At 35.5% G+C, this 15393-nt stretch overlaps 1 protein-coding gene across 1 annotated transcript in view; it reads left to right on the forward strand.

Moving 5' to 3' along the window:
• The window catches only part of LOC114646087 (uncharacterized), a 95215-nt gene extending 88689 nt beyond the window's left edge, over positions 1–6526 (forward strand). The window contains exon 7 of the mRNA XM_051922493.1: positions 324–6526. Coding sequence (XP_051778453.1) covers positions 324–383 — 60 coding nt within the window. The 3' untranslated portion in view covers positions 384–6526. The remainder of the gene's footprint in view (positions 1–323) is intronic.
• The last annotated feature ends 8867 nt before the right edge of the window (positions 6527–15393 follow it).

The raw sequence follows: 15393 nt of genomic DNA on the forward strand, positions 1-15393 counted from the left end.
ATAGTTATGGACGATAAAGGCTAACCATTCACTGTTGTAAGTTGTTTAATGGACTCTGGGCTAGCTATTTCTGTATGAAAAACTGTGAAGGTTTTCTTTTTCAGAGAGCCTGGTACTGTATACCAAGCAATTTTCTCATCTGATTCAGGAGATTCTTGAGTTAAGGCCAATGATTATATTATCTCTTGCACTGTGGTGAACTGATGTAATGATTGGTAAAAAGAAAAGAATTTGTTGCATTTTTTCATATTTATTCACCAAATGCATCCAGTTATTTCCTGACTAAATGTTCATTGTTATTTCTATTTTTTTTTTTGCTGCAGCGCCAGCCAAAATATGGTCGAAGCTACGAAAACAAAGGAATAGACGCACATGACTTCTAAAGAAGGACTTAGCTGAATTGAATAACTTAACTAAATAACTAAACAAACACATCAAGACAATGGATTCTACCCAAGGACAACCTTTTAAAAGGTGCATTTCTATGTTTAAATGGTCAACTTGAATCACAAACAAAGATAAAACCAAGGAACTGAGATAAACATGGAAATCACATGACCTGCAAAAATGAAAAACATCCTTGATTTAATCCCAGATTAAAACTCTTTTGTCTTTGAGATAAAGAGAAAAATCAACTGAAGCCCTCAAGAGAATGGAAAATGTAAAAGAATCGAGATTTGAACATGGGATGATGGGTGGGAGTATTACATTTGTTGTTGTTGAAAACTCAGTCAAATATTTTTGGTTTACTCACCAAAACTGACATTTGCCAAATGTGACCCTGGTGACACACTACATCTGTTGATCCTAATGCAACTGAGCTCTTAACTGCTAATATCATTTATTAGAATTCTTGATTTACCTGATTTGGGCTTTTATGTTGTTTATTAATAATTGTTCAAAATGTTAATGGTCTTATGATGTTTAACCTAACCCACTTATCCTCCTCAATCCTGAACCTTGCTCTTAGCCACCCCACCCCTTTGTTAATGCACAGTAACAGCAAGGCCCATTGTGCCCTAATGACACATGTTTTTAAGCTGGCACCTTACTTTGCTTCAGTGTTCAACCAAAGAAAATCATTTTGTAAACTGTGTGCTTTTAAGGTCATGTTCATCTAATATTTAAGAATTATAGCATTAGGTATTTTGAAAACGACACATTAGCCATAACTGTTGGCTTTGTTTCATTTCAATCCATGCTTCACCTTCTGCTTTCATCCTAACCTCAGACTCACTAGCTAACAACTGATATTTTTGAAAATGTCTTTATACAAGACCACTAATCTTTATTGGCAGCACTCCTTCATGTCAAAGGCTATATACCTTAAAGAAGTCAAGATCTGATGTGGGGTGTCTGCTCACAGTGGCCTGGAACATCGACCCAGGAACAGAGGATAACATTGTGTAGCACATCTGTGAGTCACCATACAAGTAGGGAAAAAGAAAACCAATAGCAACGACAACCTGTACATGGGCATCACAGGCAGTTTTTGAGGGAATTTTGACTATTGGAGGAAATTGTCTAGTGTCAGAATTACCAAACTTAAATATTTAAGCACAGATGGGTCACCAGGATCAGTTTTGAAAGCTATGAATGTACTGGAAAAATTAAAATCAAGACAGACTGACTAAACCGAAACCCTCAAGGCATTCAAAACAAATACTTTTAATTTTTTCAGGAAGACTGAGCAATTTAAACAGATTTTATCTTAGGAACAGGGTGTGCGTTTTGCATTGGCCTTTATTTTTTAACATTTCATCAGACATGTCCTAGGGTTTAAAAGCCATGGATCAACCAAAACACCAGGCAGATATTCTTTCTGTCAGTCTCAGTGTTCTGTTGTTTTGGTTATGTACAAAATGCTTTTATTTGCCAAATAATTTCAAGTGTAACAATTATGACAAACTGATATTTCACTTTTTGGCAGGAAAGTACAATACTTGGTTGCCTTTTGCTGGCAAATGGTCACGTAGCCTTTATAGCATTAGGCGGAAGTTATAAAAAAGCAAAAACAGGTTTAAGTGATGAAATGAGAATAAGGAGGCACTAATTACATTTATCTAATTCAATATTTAAAGTCAAGACATTTGAAAAGAATGCAGATATTCATATATTTCTTTTGTTTTCTTTTTGTTTGTTTTTTTTTTTGTTTTTTGCAAAATGTAAATTAATGTATGCAAAATATTTTGTAACCATGCAGGTTTAAAAAAAAATATCTGCCAAGAGTTTTTTTCAACATATTTCTGCAATGTTTTGCACAGCATATTTTTGCATTTCTTGTCATATATTTAAGAATATTGTTTAATACTTGTTAAGTTTTTTTTTTTGTCTCCACTCTGCTGCTCTGTACTAGCCTGGGTCAATCTTTAGTTTACTTACTGTTGGAGTTTGTTAGAAGCGTCCATGTGCAATACACCTAATGATTGTTTTTTTATGCTCTGGTTGGGGTATTTGATTATAATTAACAAAGAGGACTACTAGTGTTTATTGTTCAGCAATTTGCTACTCAGCTCACTCCCCAGCAGTGGCTGCCGATATCCATAATAATTGATTTCATATGAATAGTCTTCTTGTTTCCCAATTTCTGAGCATCATCACTTTTTCTTGCTAAGACAAGATGAATTCTGTTCATGAGTTTTAGTTCATAGAATTGTCTTCCATGTCTTTAACTGACTTGTCTTTGGTTTTTTTTTAATTAGTTCATGCTCCCCAACCTGATCTGTTTAAATCTGGGAAGGTTAATTTAACAAAATAGGTGTGAATGACTGTCAAATAACATTTCCAGACTCTTAGGCAGGACTGAGGGGGTCACGGGCCTATTTCTGCAGCACTGGGTATCACCCAACACTGGGAATAACAGCAGGCTTACTACATTTTAGATTTTTTAAAATCTTTACTGTTGTTAATACTCAATTCCTCTTTTACCAGAACCGCTCCATCAATTTTCAAACATAGTTTTTTCAATTCAGAGTTGCAGAGATGGTAGTGTATCTGAGCAGTGCTCAATATAAGGCAGGAATCGGCCTCAAATGGGACCCTCCTAAATTAGAAACTAACTGGCACATCTTTAGGAAATGAGATTAACAGAGGGTGCCATAAAAAAAACCCTACACAGGTATGGAGGCAACAGAAAAACTCCACACAGACAGGATTCAAATCAGCTCTCCTGAAACTGGGAGAGGGCAGCACTAACCACAGCGCCACATCGTTCAGATTCTCACAACCTCTAAGTAATCTTATTATTAGATTCAAAGTTATAGTTTGGTCTGAGACATTGTTTCATTAGGTAAGTAATTTTAAACTATCATTGTAAAATGTTGTAATTATTCTTATACATGTAATGTTTACACACTTTGGCTTAATTAATTTGTCATAGCTGTTTAGCTGGTCTACCTGTATAATGCCCTGAAATTTTGCTTAGCTAATATTTCTTAAATCAGATGTCCTTTTTAAATCAACACTAGAAGCGTTTTAATTTTTGCCAAGTAATTAAAATTTACCCCAGTTACCTGAGAGATTAAATCTGATACACTATGCCACTTGGCTGTTACGAGATGGAGTTGTCAGATGCTGCTCTACAACAAGAAATCTAATAGTTGCATGTTTAATTATTCATTATTGAATCAGCTGTTCTCCCCTCCTGAGTCTCTTCTGCTATTGGCCCTCAGTCCTCAGCTAAAGCCTCAAACTTTGTTTACCCACACCTGGGCTGACACCTTCACATTGTAGACCGATGTCTCCCATCCGCATTATGGATATTTAGGGAATAGTGAACCCTACTTTAATGGTGGGCCTGGCCCCTACAGTATACATAGAGAAAACTAGTATAGTGTGACACTGGAGGGTGTACTGGAGCCATGTCCAATAGGTATCCATTTAGGGACAAATGAAAATGAAACCTGGGATAATGATGTGCCATCATGTACCTCAGTACATATTCAGGGCCTTTCATAACCGAGACATGAAAGTTTTTTTCCCAGACATTTAGTTGCATTCAGTAAAACCATTGCCTTCCACTACTCACTTTAAACTTTATACATTTCAAACTATAACACTTCTTGTCCAATCCCTACTTCCCATATCTTTATGCAACCTTAAGTATGTCACTTAGCCTGCCTGGCTGTGCTCCAATTATATAAAAAACATACGTATGTCCGATTATATAGTTATAATGCTGCACCAAAGAAACTTTGATCTAATAAGCAGAGCCTGGAGGCCTCCCAAAAATAACTCTGCTTGCTGGCTAGAAGCCCTAACAGTAACCATTTCAAAAGTGTCTCGGAGAGTGGATGAAATCACAGGCTGGGTCACTAAACCTACTTTCAATCAGATTATAAGAAATTATGTTGTTGTAAAATGCGCGTAAAATGGAGAAATTGTTGGATAATGTGGATTCTAAGAGGCTGCCTATGACTTAGGGGACCTGCCATGGAAGTATACAGCAGCTCAAGGAAACCATGACCAGTTTCTGACTCTTACCTGAAAATATGTCCAAATCAGTATGAAGAAAGTGCAATATTTGAATAAGTCTTACATTTAAGTGTAGAATAGTAACATGTGATGCAAGAATATCATGGAGCAATCATAAGTTGGAGACAGTTTCCTCAGAATTCTGGGGAAGATCTCCACGACCATCTACAATGTCAGTGTAACCATAAATTGACTCTCTTCTTCTCATTATTATTTCTGCTATGTTTATCTGATACATATTTTGAGTTGTATTATGTGAGTATGTTTTCCAGTTTTTTATATGTTGGGTACTTTGAGTTTAATTTGTAACAGCTTAGTGCCATTCTGAATCAATGGGGAGTGGTCATGTTGAATGTAAGAAAAAAAATGAAAATGTGGTGAAAGGTGTTTAGAAAAGAACTTTGAGCAACATCCAGCACAGCTCTGTTGCAATGAACCTTCACTACGGGTTTTAGTATATCAAACAGACATTAATCCTTGTGGGTTTTTTTTTTTTTGCTAACTGCAAAAGATTTTTAGCGGAGAGGTCAAATATAAAACACTGTAATATCAATGTGTTCAGTAGATATAACGCAAAGAAAATGATTTGAGTCCCTTCTGTTATCAGAAAGAGGAAGAAATCTATTATAAGCATATACTGTAATTACTGATGGCATGTTAAGGGACTGTTGTTAAATACAGAGAGATCTTACAAGAGCCACCTCAAGATTTCAGATTCTCCTGATGTCAGCAATGAAATGTACAAGATAACAAATTGTGATTGTAATAGCTGTCACTGGCACAGATGAGTGCTTTTCTTTAGCAAAAAGTATTTGAGATTTCAATGGCAATGAAGGTCCTTGATCTGAATAGAGTTATGTGGATTACATGCATGGAAAATTATTTGATTCCCTTCTGTTATAAGATATCGAAACAATAACAGCTGCGAAACAGGGTGGGTGGTGTTGTGGAGCTGCACATGCAAAAGCAGATACATTGCACCTCTTGAGTAAACAGATAACACTGTGTAGCTGAGTAAGCAGAATAGCTTCATTTCTAACCTTGTCTACCAGTGTGATCTTCAGTGTTTTCAGGAGGCTGCACTACTGCTACATGTCCTGGAAACCGGGGTGAGATGGAGTTGTGTTCTATTTAGTTATAGCTGGGCATCTGCTGTAGACTAGAACAGGAATGCTGAGCACAAATTCATCATAGAGAAAAATCTGTGGTGTGTGAGTGCAGTAAATGGGTGTATCTTATATAGTGCCTTTCATATCTATCTATCTATCTATCTATCTATCTATCTATCTATCTATCTATCTATCTATCTATCTATCTATCTATCTATCTATCTATCTATCTATCTATCTATCTATCTATCTATCATGTAGTGCCTTTCATATCTATCTATCTATCATGTAGTGCCTTTCATATCTATCTATCTATCTATCTATCTATCTATCTATCTATCTATCTATCTATCTATCTATCTATCTATCTATCTATCTATCTATCTATCTATCTATCTATCTATCTATCTATCTATCTATCTTCTGTAGTGGCTTTACTTAAAGAATGAGGTTCAAAGAGCATATACTGTATATCTCACTATTATCTTATTTAACTGCCTTACATTATTTTTAAACCAGACACTCAAAATGCTCAGAATGAACAGACCTCCATTTTTCCATTTTCTTAACTTTTCTTTCCATCACTGTGTTGTCAGAAGTCTGTTTTATCAATACCGAATTTGTTTCATTTATTTTCCTAAACATTATGGTGAGATTTTTTGTTCTCCTTCGGATTTACATCAGACAGTTTTATTTTTAAATTTGCTTCTCTTGAGACATTCATCGCTGGTGCTTTTTGTGTAAACTCTGCTAACTTGAAAACTGACAAGAAAAATGACAAGAGTTTTTAACAGTGTTGTGAAGCCTTTATGATTCTGTTTCTGTTGCAGGTAGTGGTTATACAAAATAATACTTTTACATTAATTCTGTTATATAAAATACAAATGTAATCTATTTTTATACTGCAAATTTAAATAGAAGTAAATGTGGTTTTGCCTTCATTCCATATCTTGAGTTTTGTGTGTGTCTTTTTAACTTGCTTTACGAGTTTAGCTCTTGAACTCGGCTTTAGCCCATTTTATTCCCATTTTTCTGGCTGCCCTGGGAGATTTCCTGTAGGAACTGGTTGTCATGGGGATGCTAAGACCTTTTGAAAAGGATCAACAGTTTTGGAAAATTCCAAACTCCAACAAAAGGTGAAAAGACCCAGGATTTTTTTTTTCTATGCTTTCTGATTGATTTTCTCAGAAGAGCAGATACTGCAGTGAAGCACCCGGCTTGAGTGCTCCTCCCAATCTGCCATTCACAAGATGATGACGCAAGGTGTTTCACAAGGGCACCGTGCAGAGTGGGATGGAATTCAGCTTTATACTGCTACCAGCAAATTGGATACATCCCAGGGTTTCGGCAAGGCCTCTCTGTGTCTGAAGGGCATCAAGAAAACAGTGTGCAGGAACTGTGTCTGCTGAGTTCAACCCAGGAATAAACATGCACTCCTGGAACAGATAAGAATATAATTAAATAATGATATACTCATTTTTGCAATCAGGTGGTATTTGATGTGTAATGGGAAGGATAAGCCTGGGGTGCTCAGGGATTGCATCATTATTGGTTACTCTCCTAGAAGTCACAAATTGGGGTACTTCTAAACATCACTTCTGCATCACACTTACCTTAACCCATGTGTAGGTCTGAGGTATAAAACATTTTTATAGCCTTTGTCAACTAAAAAAATCTATAAATACAATTTTTGATATACGTAGATTACTAGGGGTTTCAACCCCTGCTCGCTTCGCTCGCCAATCCCCCCGGCCTGCGCTACACGCCAGCCACTTCGCTTCTCTGCCACTGCTTGATGCTGCTGCTCCTGCTGCCATGCCGTGTGATCTGCATCTCGCGCGGTGCTTTTAACATTTAAAAGCCTGTACAGTAGCTGTTCTTTTGTCTCACTGCCTTGTCTCTACGATGTTGTACTTTGTCATCTACACTTTGTCTTTTATTTCTGGCCCCGGGTGTGGTTAAATCTCTTGTCACAAAGTCTCGTCTCACAGGACGTGAGTTCTTGATATTTTTTAGTTTATAATTTAAAAATGGAATAAGAATCTGGAAATTTAACAACATCACATTACAGTTCAAAAATTCTGAAAAGATTGGTACCAAACATATATATGAAGGTTTTAAAATAAGCCTGATTTAAAGCGTGACAAAAAATGTGACGAAAACGTCACATAAAATTGTTGCACTTTTAGGCTTAGGATTTTATATATATATATAGAGTAGATTTAAAAATATAATAGAGTACCTTTCAAATATTAATTCAGACCTGCATAGTCATATTCTATTGACACAATGCAGAAGGAATATAGAAACTAATAGAAATGCAAACGTGGATCCTTGGATTAATGGATGTGACATTAACTTTGATGCTAAAGGAACTGATAATCTTGAATTGAGAAGACAATTAATCTAACCTAGAATTTTGAAATTGTCAAATGCGTTGGAAAAAAAATCCAGTTTTTCCATCGAAATTAACCTTAAAGGCATGAATGGTTTCCTCTTCTTTGTAACCAGAATGTTGGTTGTGTAAAGTTAATAAGAACGGTGTAAGTATTGATGACTCAGTACCATGTGTTTGAGACTATTAATTCAAGTTAAAATGACAGTTTGCAATCAGGTAGAAAATCAATTTAACCAAATAACAAAGCAAGTTAAGGGGAAACAAAAAATAGAACACTGTTGAACCAAGGGCTGGACACAAATTGAGTTTTATCATTTTAAAGTTCAGGGTCTTTAGTAAGGATCTTGGCAGGACCCAACTGTTCACAGGACTAATCCGAAAACTCAGGAGATGAATTAACTAAAGGGGTAAAGGTTTGGATTGTGGCTGCAAAGCAGGCATGTGTCAGAATACTAGAGACACAACAAGCCAAACAACAGGGCCAAATCCCAGAACCTGGAACAAAGTAAAAAAAATCTGCCAAAGGTCCTAATGTTAACTTGTGTTTATTACCTCCAAACTACTTTAGAAAATCTGACTGGGTATTTATAGAGAATTATTGGTCAAAACTAGGAGATTGTGAGCTGGGTGCCAATATCTTCTATCTCTCTCTCTCTCTGTTTTTGTCACACTTCTATGCCACCAGTGAGCCCCTGCCCAATCCACCTGCCAACTGTATATTTAATGGTCTACTAGCTGGCAGGCCCACCAAGCAGTTTTCCACTTAGGAATTCTCTTTAATTCCCTTTAATTCCTGTCCCACTTCCCCAAGTTAGCCTCAAGTATCACAAAATCTCTGAGCTTCGACTCCTAAATAATGAACCAGGCACTCTTGGCAGCTTCTAGCCAGCTTGCCCCCTGTAATGTATAACAGGGTTCTGCATGTCCACCACAAAAACTCTGAATTGCCACCTATTGCTCTGGTGGAGTTCTCTGTTCATTTTCCAGTTTTTATGACTTCTCTTTTCCACATAATAATTTCTTCCATGACACTCATTAAGCAAATATATCACACTACATGGGTAGTGCCTGGGATGTTTCTTACTAGTTCATGAGAAGTCAAGCAAAATTACACCTCTTATTGACTAACTAAAAGATTACAATATGCAAGCTTTTGAGGCAACTCAGATGTGATTGATGACATCTTGCCTGAAGAAGGGGCCTGCATATTGTAATCTTTCTCGTTAGCCAATAAAAGTTGACATTTTCCTTGACTTTTCACTACATTCATAATGGCTAACATGGTACAATACCTTAGTACTAGTTCATAAAACTCAAAGTGAGGCCTAGCAGTCAGAAGTTGGCATTAAGGCTCCAAAGAGCTCCGCTATCAAGGGGAGTGTTGAGTAATGTATTATATTTCCTATAATACACATAAATACTTGCAAAACCACACAAACACATACATTATAAGTACTCAGTCTGACACGCACATACACATTCCACAACTTGCAGTATTTGCTTTGTCTCCTTTGTATTTTATACTTATTAAATACATTTTCTCATAGGGCTTGGTCAGAACCCTATGAGATGATATTACACCTTTATAAATATATATTTTTCTTGTGGAGATGTTTTCATTATGTAGACATTTTCAGATGTTTAAAGTATGCACTTGTCCTCCAGACACAAACGTGCATCTACATCATTTATTTGCATCATGCATTTACTTATATTGAAGGTTAAAGCCTTGTAATTATATTTTGGTATTACCGTCTTTTGTTATTAAAAGCCTAGTATAAATCCTCACATAGGTGGCATGCATTAATTTTATTGACTGATTTGCGCTCTCTGTGTACATAAATAATACACAGTGCTCTGAGAACTGCTGGTGCTCTCGTAATTTTTCCTTGACAGGAGCGTTACTCCAAATCTAGAAATCCAGAACACAATTATAATCCAAAGGCGGTAACTGAACAACAGCATTTGAAAATTAATGCCATAGTGGCCATGGTACAGAGTGCTAGTCCCTTAAAAAGACAAGGGCCAAGTCCCTTAGCTGTAATATCAGGGGACCCGCCTCCTTGGGCTTAACATATACAAGAACAAGAAATATGAGACATTTACATAGAATTATCACAATAATAATAACATAATATTTCACAAAATAATGAATAAAATAATGATCACAAAACAGAAGACAAAGATCAATTCAATAACAAAAATAATATTGAAAAACAAAGAAAGACTTAATGGATAGAAAAGTCATCTGAGCCATTGACAATACCGTAGCTGCTCCAGGTTTTCTTCTTACACTGGCATGAGGATGTGTTCTGCTAATATTCCATATACTGATGTTAGGTCTTTGATGGGTTAAGGACTGCAGTGTTGTTTTTTGCATTTTTAAAAATTGTTTTTTTGTTTTTTGAATGATGTTCTCTTTAAGTTTAATTTCTTTTAATTATTTTGTAATTGTTCATTTCAATTGTTCACTTCTGTTTAGTTAATTCTCTTATTATGGAATAGTTTCCAGGTGTTGCTAGATATGAATAACTTGCTGCCGCTGCCTTGACTCAGTGGCATTGCCCCTGTGTTCTGTCTCGCTGTTCCCCTTTGCTCTTCTGTTTCTGCTTCTTTGTGTTGTTCTGATCGTTTTGTTTAGGATGTTTTTTTAGGTTCTTTGACTTTTTAGCTCAATTTAAGGATTTTGAATTAGGATGACATTTCTTTTGGCTTTGTCAGTTTTTTTTTTTTGATTGTGTAATGATTTTTTCAATATAGTTTTCATTTTTGTGCATTATTTGCACGTTTTTCATCTGTGTTTTTTAACAACTTTTGGTTTACTTTTTGGATTTTGGTGCATCTACATTTTTTGATATTTTGGCATTTAGTGGACAACAATTAAGCCTTTTCATTTCCAGATCCATTTTTCCTAGTAGTACAGATTATTTCTCTTTTGGTTTTGTTAATTTATTCTTATTAATTTATTTTACATTCGTTTTGCTGTTCCTTAGTTGTTTGTTTTTTTGTATGCTTCCAATTTTGGATTTTTATGTTTTCATTTCTTACCTTCTATTTTGAAATTTTGACAGTCATTTTTTATTTCATTTTTTTGTTTAATATAGTTTTTAATCATTTCAATGTTTCATAAAGGCTGGGTTTTTTTATTGATATTTTCTTACCTTTCCTGCTTTTATTTGGTGACAACAATCATAACAACTGAAATCCTAATTGTTTTAACTTTACAACTGCAGGAAAATATTATCATGTGGTGCTGTGTAAGTAACTGTTGGTTTTTAGGGTTTCCATTCCTTCTGCATACCCATGGTCACACTATTTCCAGTTAGCAAACAGTTAAGGAAGCCTTTCCATCACAGAACACTCCCAGAAACTGCCATACCTTACTGGGCCAGTTTAAAGATTCAAATGGGCTTAAGAGTGAGTTCTTGAGAAGGAATCAAAACCAATTAGGGGAAAAAATTTAAATACACAAAAATGAGTTCTATTGAAAATTAGACCTGAGGCTCAAGTACTGGGATTCCACAGTTGTACTCACAATCTCTGAACTTGTGGAAGGACCTGACATTAACGATAAATTAATGACAGAGAATCACATTCCAAAACTGCTAGAACAAAGTCAATGTTATGAAGAATCACCTTTGGTCGGTGACATTGATGTGAATAAGTTCACAAAAAAGTAAATTCTGAATATCAAGAAAGCACCAAACAGATTCCGAAATAAGAAGTTCCTAATGGCATCCACTTAACTTTGACAGGGCATCTGTCATTGTCTGACTAGTGCTTTAGCTACAGTACATTGTTTCTGAGATGCAAAACAGACTTCATTTACTGTATGCATACAAGCTCTGTTAACACAACATTTCGACTCAAGGTCATCTCATTATCAACAGAGGATTAGGTTGTGCAGCCAGGAGAATCCCAAGAAGCTGGCATCAGCAAGTGAAGACTTAACTTTAACTTGATATGGCCTTGTACAACAATCAGCCTAGCTATATATGGCAATGAGCGCCAAATAGGAAATAGTTTTGTTTTCATGAAAAGAACAGAAGAGTCAGTAATTACTGTTTTTAATTTTAAAGACTTACAGAGAACTTGGCACTATTGCAGTTGGCATATGGTTTACAACAAAACAAACCTGTCTATAATGAACTGATGCTACTAGTCTTGAAAGAAGTCCATTATACACATGTACTTCACCATTGATCAGAATAATGCAATGAATCCTCTGTAATCCACTTAGACATGTTAAATAAATAAGGATCTAAAAAAGAAACAGCAAAGAAAAGATAATAGTTGTATAACTTGTAACAGACCAATAACTCCAGTGCTAGAGGTTATGAGAGCAATGACTTAAAAAGATATTGGGAAAGCTAAAAGGAGTTAAAGAGGACTATTGTGGAAATAGGAGCAATGACCCAAAGAAATTTCTTTAAGTATTTTAGTAGTAAAAGAAAAGTCAGTGAGAAGATGAAGTGCATTAAAAATATAAGGGCAAACTAAAATATGCAGAAGATAAAAAAATATAAAAAAATATTTGTTTGTTTTTGTAAGTGAAGAATTCAATAAACTCCCAGTAGATACAGAGACTTTTAAGGAGGTGCTATAGTCATTTGAAAAATGTAGTGCTTAGATTATCAAAAATGCCTGCAACAGATAACATTTATCCTGGAGTGCTTAAGGAGTTTAGTGAGTACATATAGTTTATGAAAATCACTGCACATTGGATAGATTCCTTGGAGGATAGCAAATATCCTGTCATCTATAAAAATGAGTTTGGTCTGATCCTAGTTACTGTAGGCAGTAAGCTTAACATGCATCACAGGTAAATTAATGGAAGTAATTACTAAGGAAATGACTGAGCATTACGTAGTAAAAACAGACACATTGGCAAACAGCATAGGTTTAGAAGAAGGTGATTATTTTTCAATTATATGCTACAATAAAATAGGGAAGGAAAATGCATATAATCAAAGATGTGCTGTACATACGATAACATTTATCTTGATTTACATAAGGCTTTGGATCAGGTCCCCCAGGAGATGAGACCTCAAACTAAAAGAAATGGAAATTAGAGGTGCTGCATAGATTGGTTCAAAACTGGCATTCATACCTGGAAGCAAAGGATTATGGTATAAGGGACTCCTGAATTAGGTGATGTTAAAAGTTAAAAGCTCCCCCTAGGAATCAGAGCTGGGGCCATTGACCTTTTTAATATACATACATGATCTGAACAAGCAGATTTATTTTGCAGATTATACAAGATGTAATGGCAGATAATGTAGAATTATTATAGATGGACAATGGCACAGTTCAGATTTACAAAAGATGTGTGGCAGATGAAATTTATTGTAAGTAAATGTAAAGTAAACACAGTAAGCAAAAATTTTATATTTGATGACACAATAGAAGAGTTGAAACTTGAAAGTACACATTATGAGAAGGACTTTCTACAACTGGGCAGTGTAGCCATTAATAAGGCTAATAAGATGTTAAGTTATGTAGCCTGAAATGTGGATTCAAGTTCAAGGTAGGCTACAATTAAGCTCTATAATGCACTATCAAGGTGTCATCTGGATTACTGTGTGTAGTTGTGGATTCCATAATTAAAAAAGACATAGCTGCACTAGAGAAAGTCAGGGGCACCACTCTGTCAGCAACCATCCAAAATTTGATATAACATGAGGGACCTGGAAAATGTTCAGACAAACAGATGAGGGTTAGGGTTAGGAGTTAGGATTAAGTTAGGGTTAGGCATAGAACAATTCTTACACATAATTTATGATAATTTAATTTAGATTTTAGCTAAGGTAAAGGATGTGAATGTGGTAAATGAATAATTCAAAGAAGCCAGCCTGTTAATGCAGAAGAAATTCCAAATTGTTGCTGGTAACTCACATTTCAAAGTGCATTTCCTCATGCTAAATAATGCCAGTATTGCCTTAGAGACCTTTTCAAAACACAAAGGATGTTACACAATTGGAATTAAAAGACTGAAACAGGATCACTTCTCAACATCTCAACACCAGGAACAAGGAAGATTCACAAATAGCCTGTTTTGGGGAAATGAAAAAATTGAGTGGACAGTAATATTTCATTTAATTACTAGCAATAAATAACAAGTGAGATGTAACTACCAGTATTAATGACCTGGAACACTGGAAACACATCAGGAGCAAGAAATTATCACTAATCCGAAAAATAATTAATCCATTCTTAGGTCAAAAGAACTTAAGGTGGTAAATAAAGTCATTCTTAAGGAAAGAAAAAAAATGAACATACTTTATTTAATCTAATTTATTTGATTTTCATATTTCATCTTCTAGGCAAAATGAAAGAGCACACTCCAGTGATGGGCTCTCTATATAACATAGTCTGTCTTTTTTCTTTTTTTTGTTACACATTTGGCACTCCTCAACGCCATACCCATCATCAAACAACAGAGTATATCTCAGCGCTGAAAACTTGAAGCACAAAGAAGCTGAAATCTTTACTGTATGGTAGGCTACCTAGCAGGACGCCATCAGATTAAGAAGACCACGACTTAGCCTGTCAGCAGTGGAATTGGAATCCACAATCTTGTGGTTTAGGGCTCAGGTTCTTAGTCACAAAAGAATATGGAAATACAAATAAAGTTCATATTTGTCATATTTTTCCCAGTGCTGTCATCTTCATGAGCATTTTTACCAGGTACTCAGGTTTTCTTCTCGTATCTTGTTGGATTACCTCCAGCAGCCATAAATGAATAAATTGGGTTTGCTAAATAGGTTATGAATTAACCTTTTGTTGTTTGAAAAGTTCAAAATGTTGTATGTTAATGCTGTAAGTTGTCATATTAATGACTGACAGTAGCATTTTTATGCATAAAAACTCAAATCCATTTTGCTTTCATTTTTAGTAGTTTAAAGTTCTTTTTTTAGGTACTTAATTGTACAAACATACTGTATTTACTTAGGGTGGTCAAACTAAATATTTCAGTTTAAAATTGAATGGCCATCTGTTTAGCTTTCAGTGAACTTCATATTACCATAACATTGCAGAATACACTTACTGTAAACCAAATCAGTGTCATGCGGCCAAAGCCTATCCCAGCAGCACTTGGGTACAAGCACTGTAGGCCAGTTCAGATTTGTCAGTTAACCTGACCTCAACATCTTTAGGGACATGGGGGGGAAATCAAAGTTCTCGGAAGGAAAACCACTCAGACACAGGGAGGGCATATACATTCCATGCTGAAAATTATTGGGCTTAGGATTTGATTTCAAGACACTGGACACAAGTTACTCATTGTCGTGAGTGGCAGATCAGTACCATGGTACATGAAGTCCATGCTGGTTTAAAATAGCAACTGCTTAGAAAGACACGTTCAACATAAGCCAGTATTAATGGGTAGGAGCAGCTCTAGAAGCCTGAGTT

The sequence above is a fragment of the Erpetoichthys calabaricus genome, chromosome 2, assembly GCF_900747795.2.
Source record: "Erpetoichthys calabaricus chromosome 2, fErpCal1.3, whole genome shotgun sequence".
NCBI lineage: Eukaryota > Metazoa > Chordata > Cladistia > Polypteriformes > Polypteridae > Erpetoichthys > Erpetoichthys calabaricus.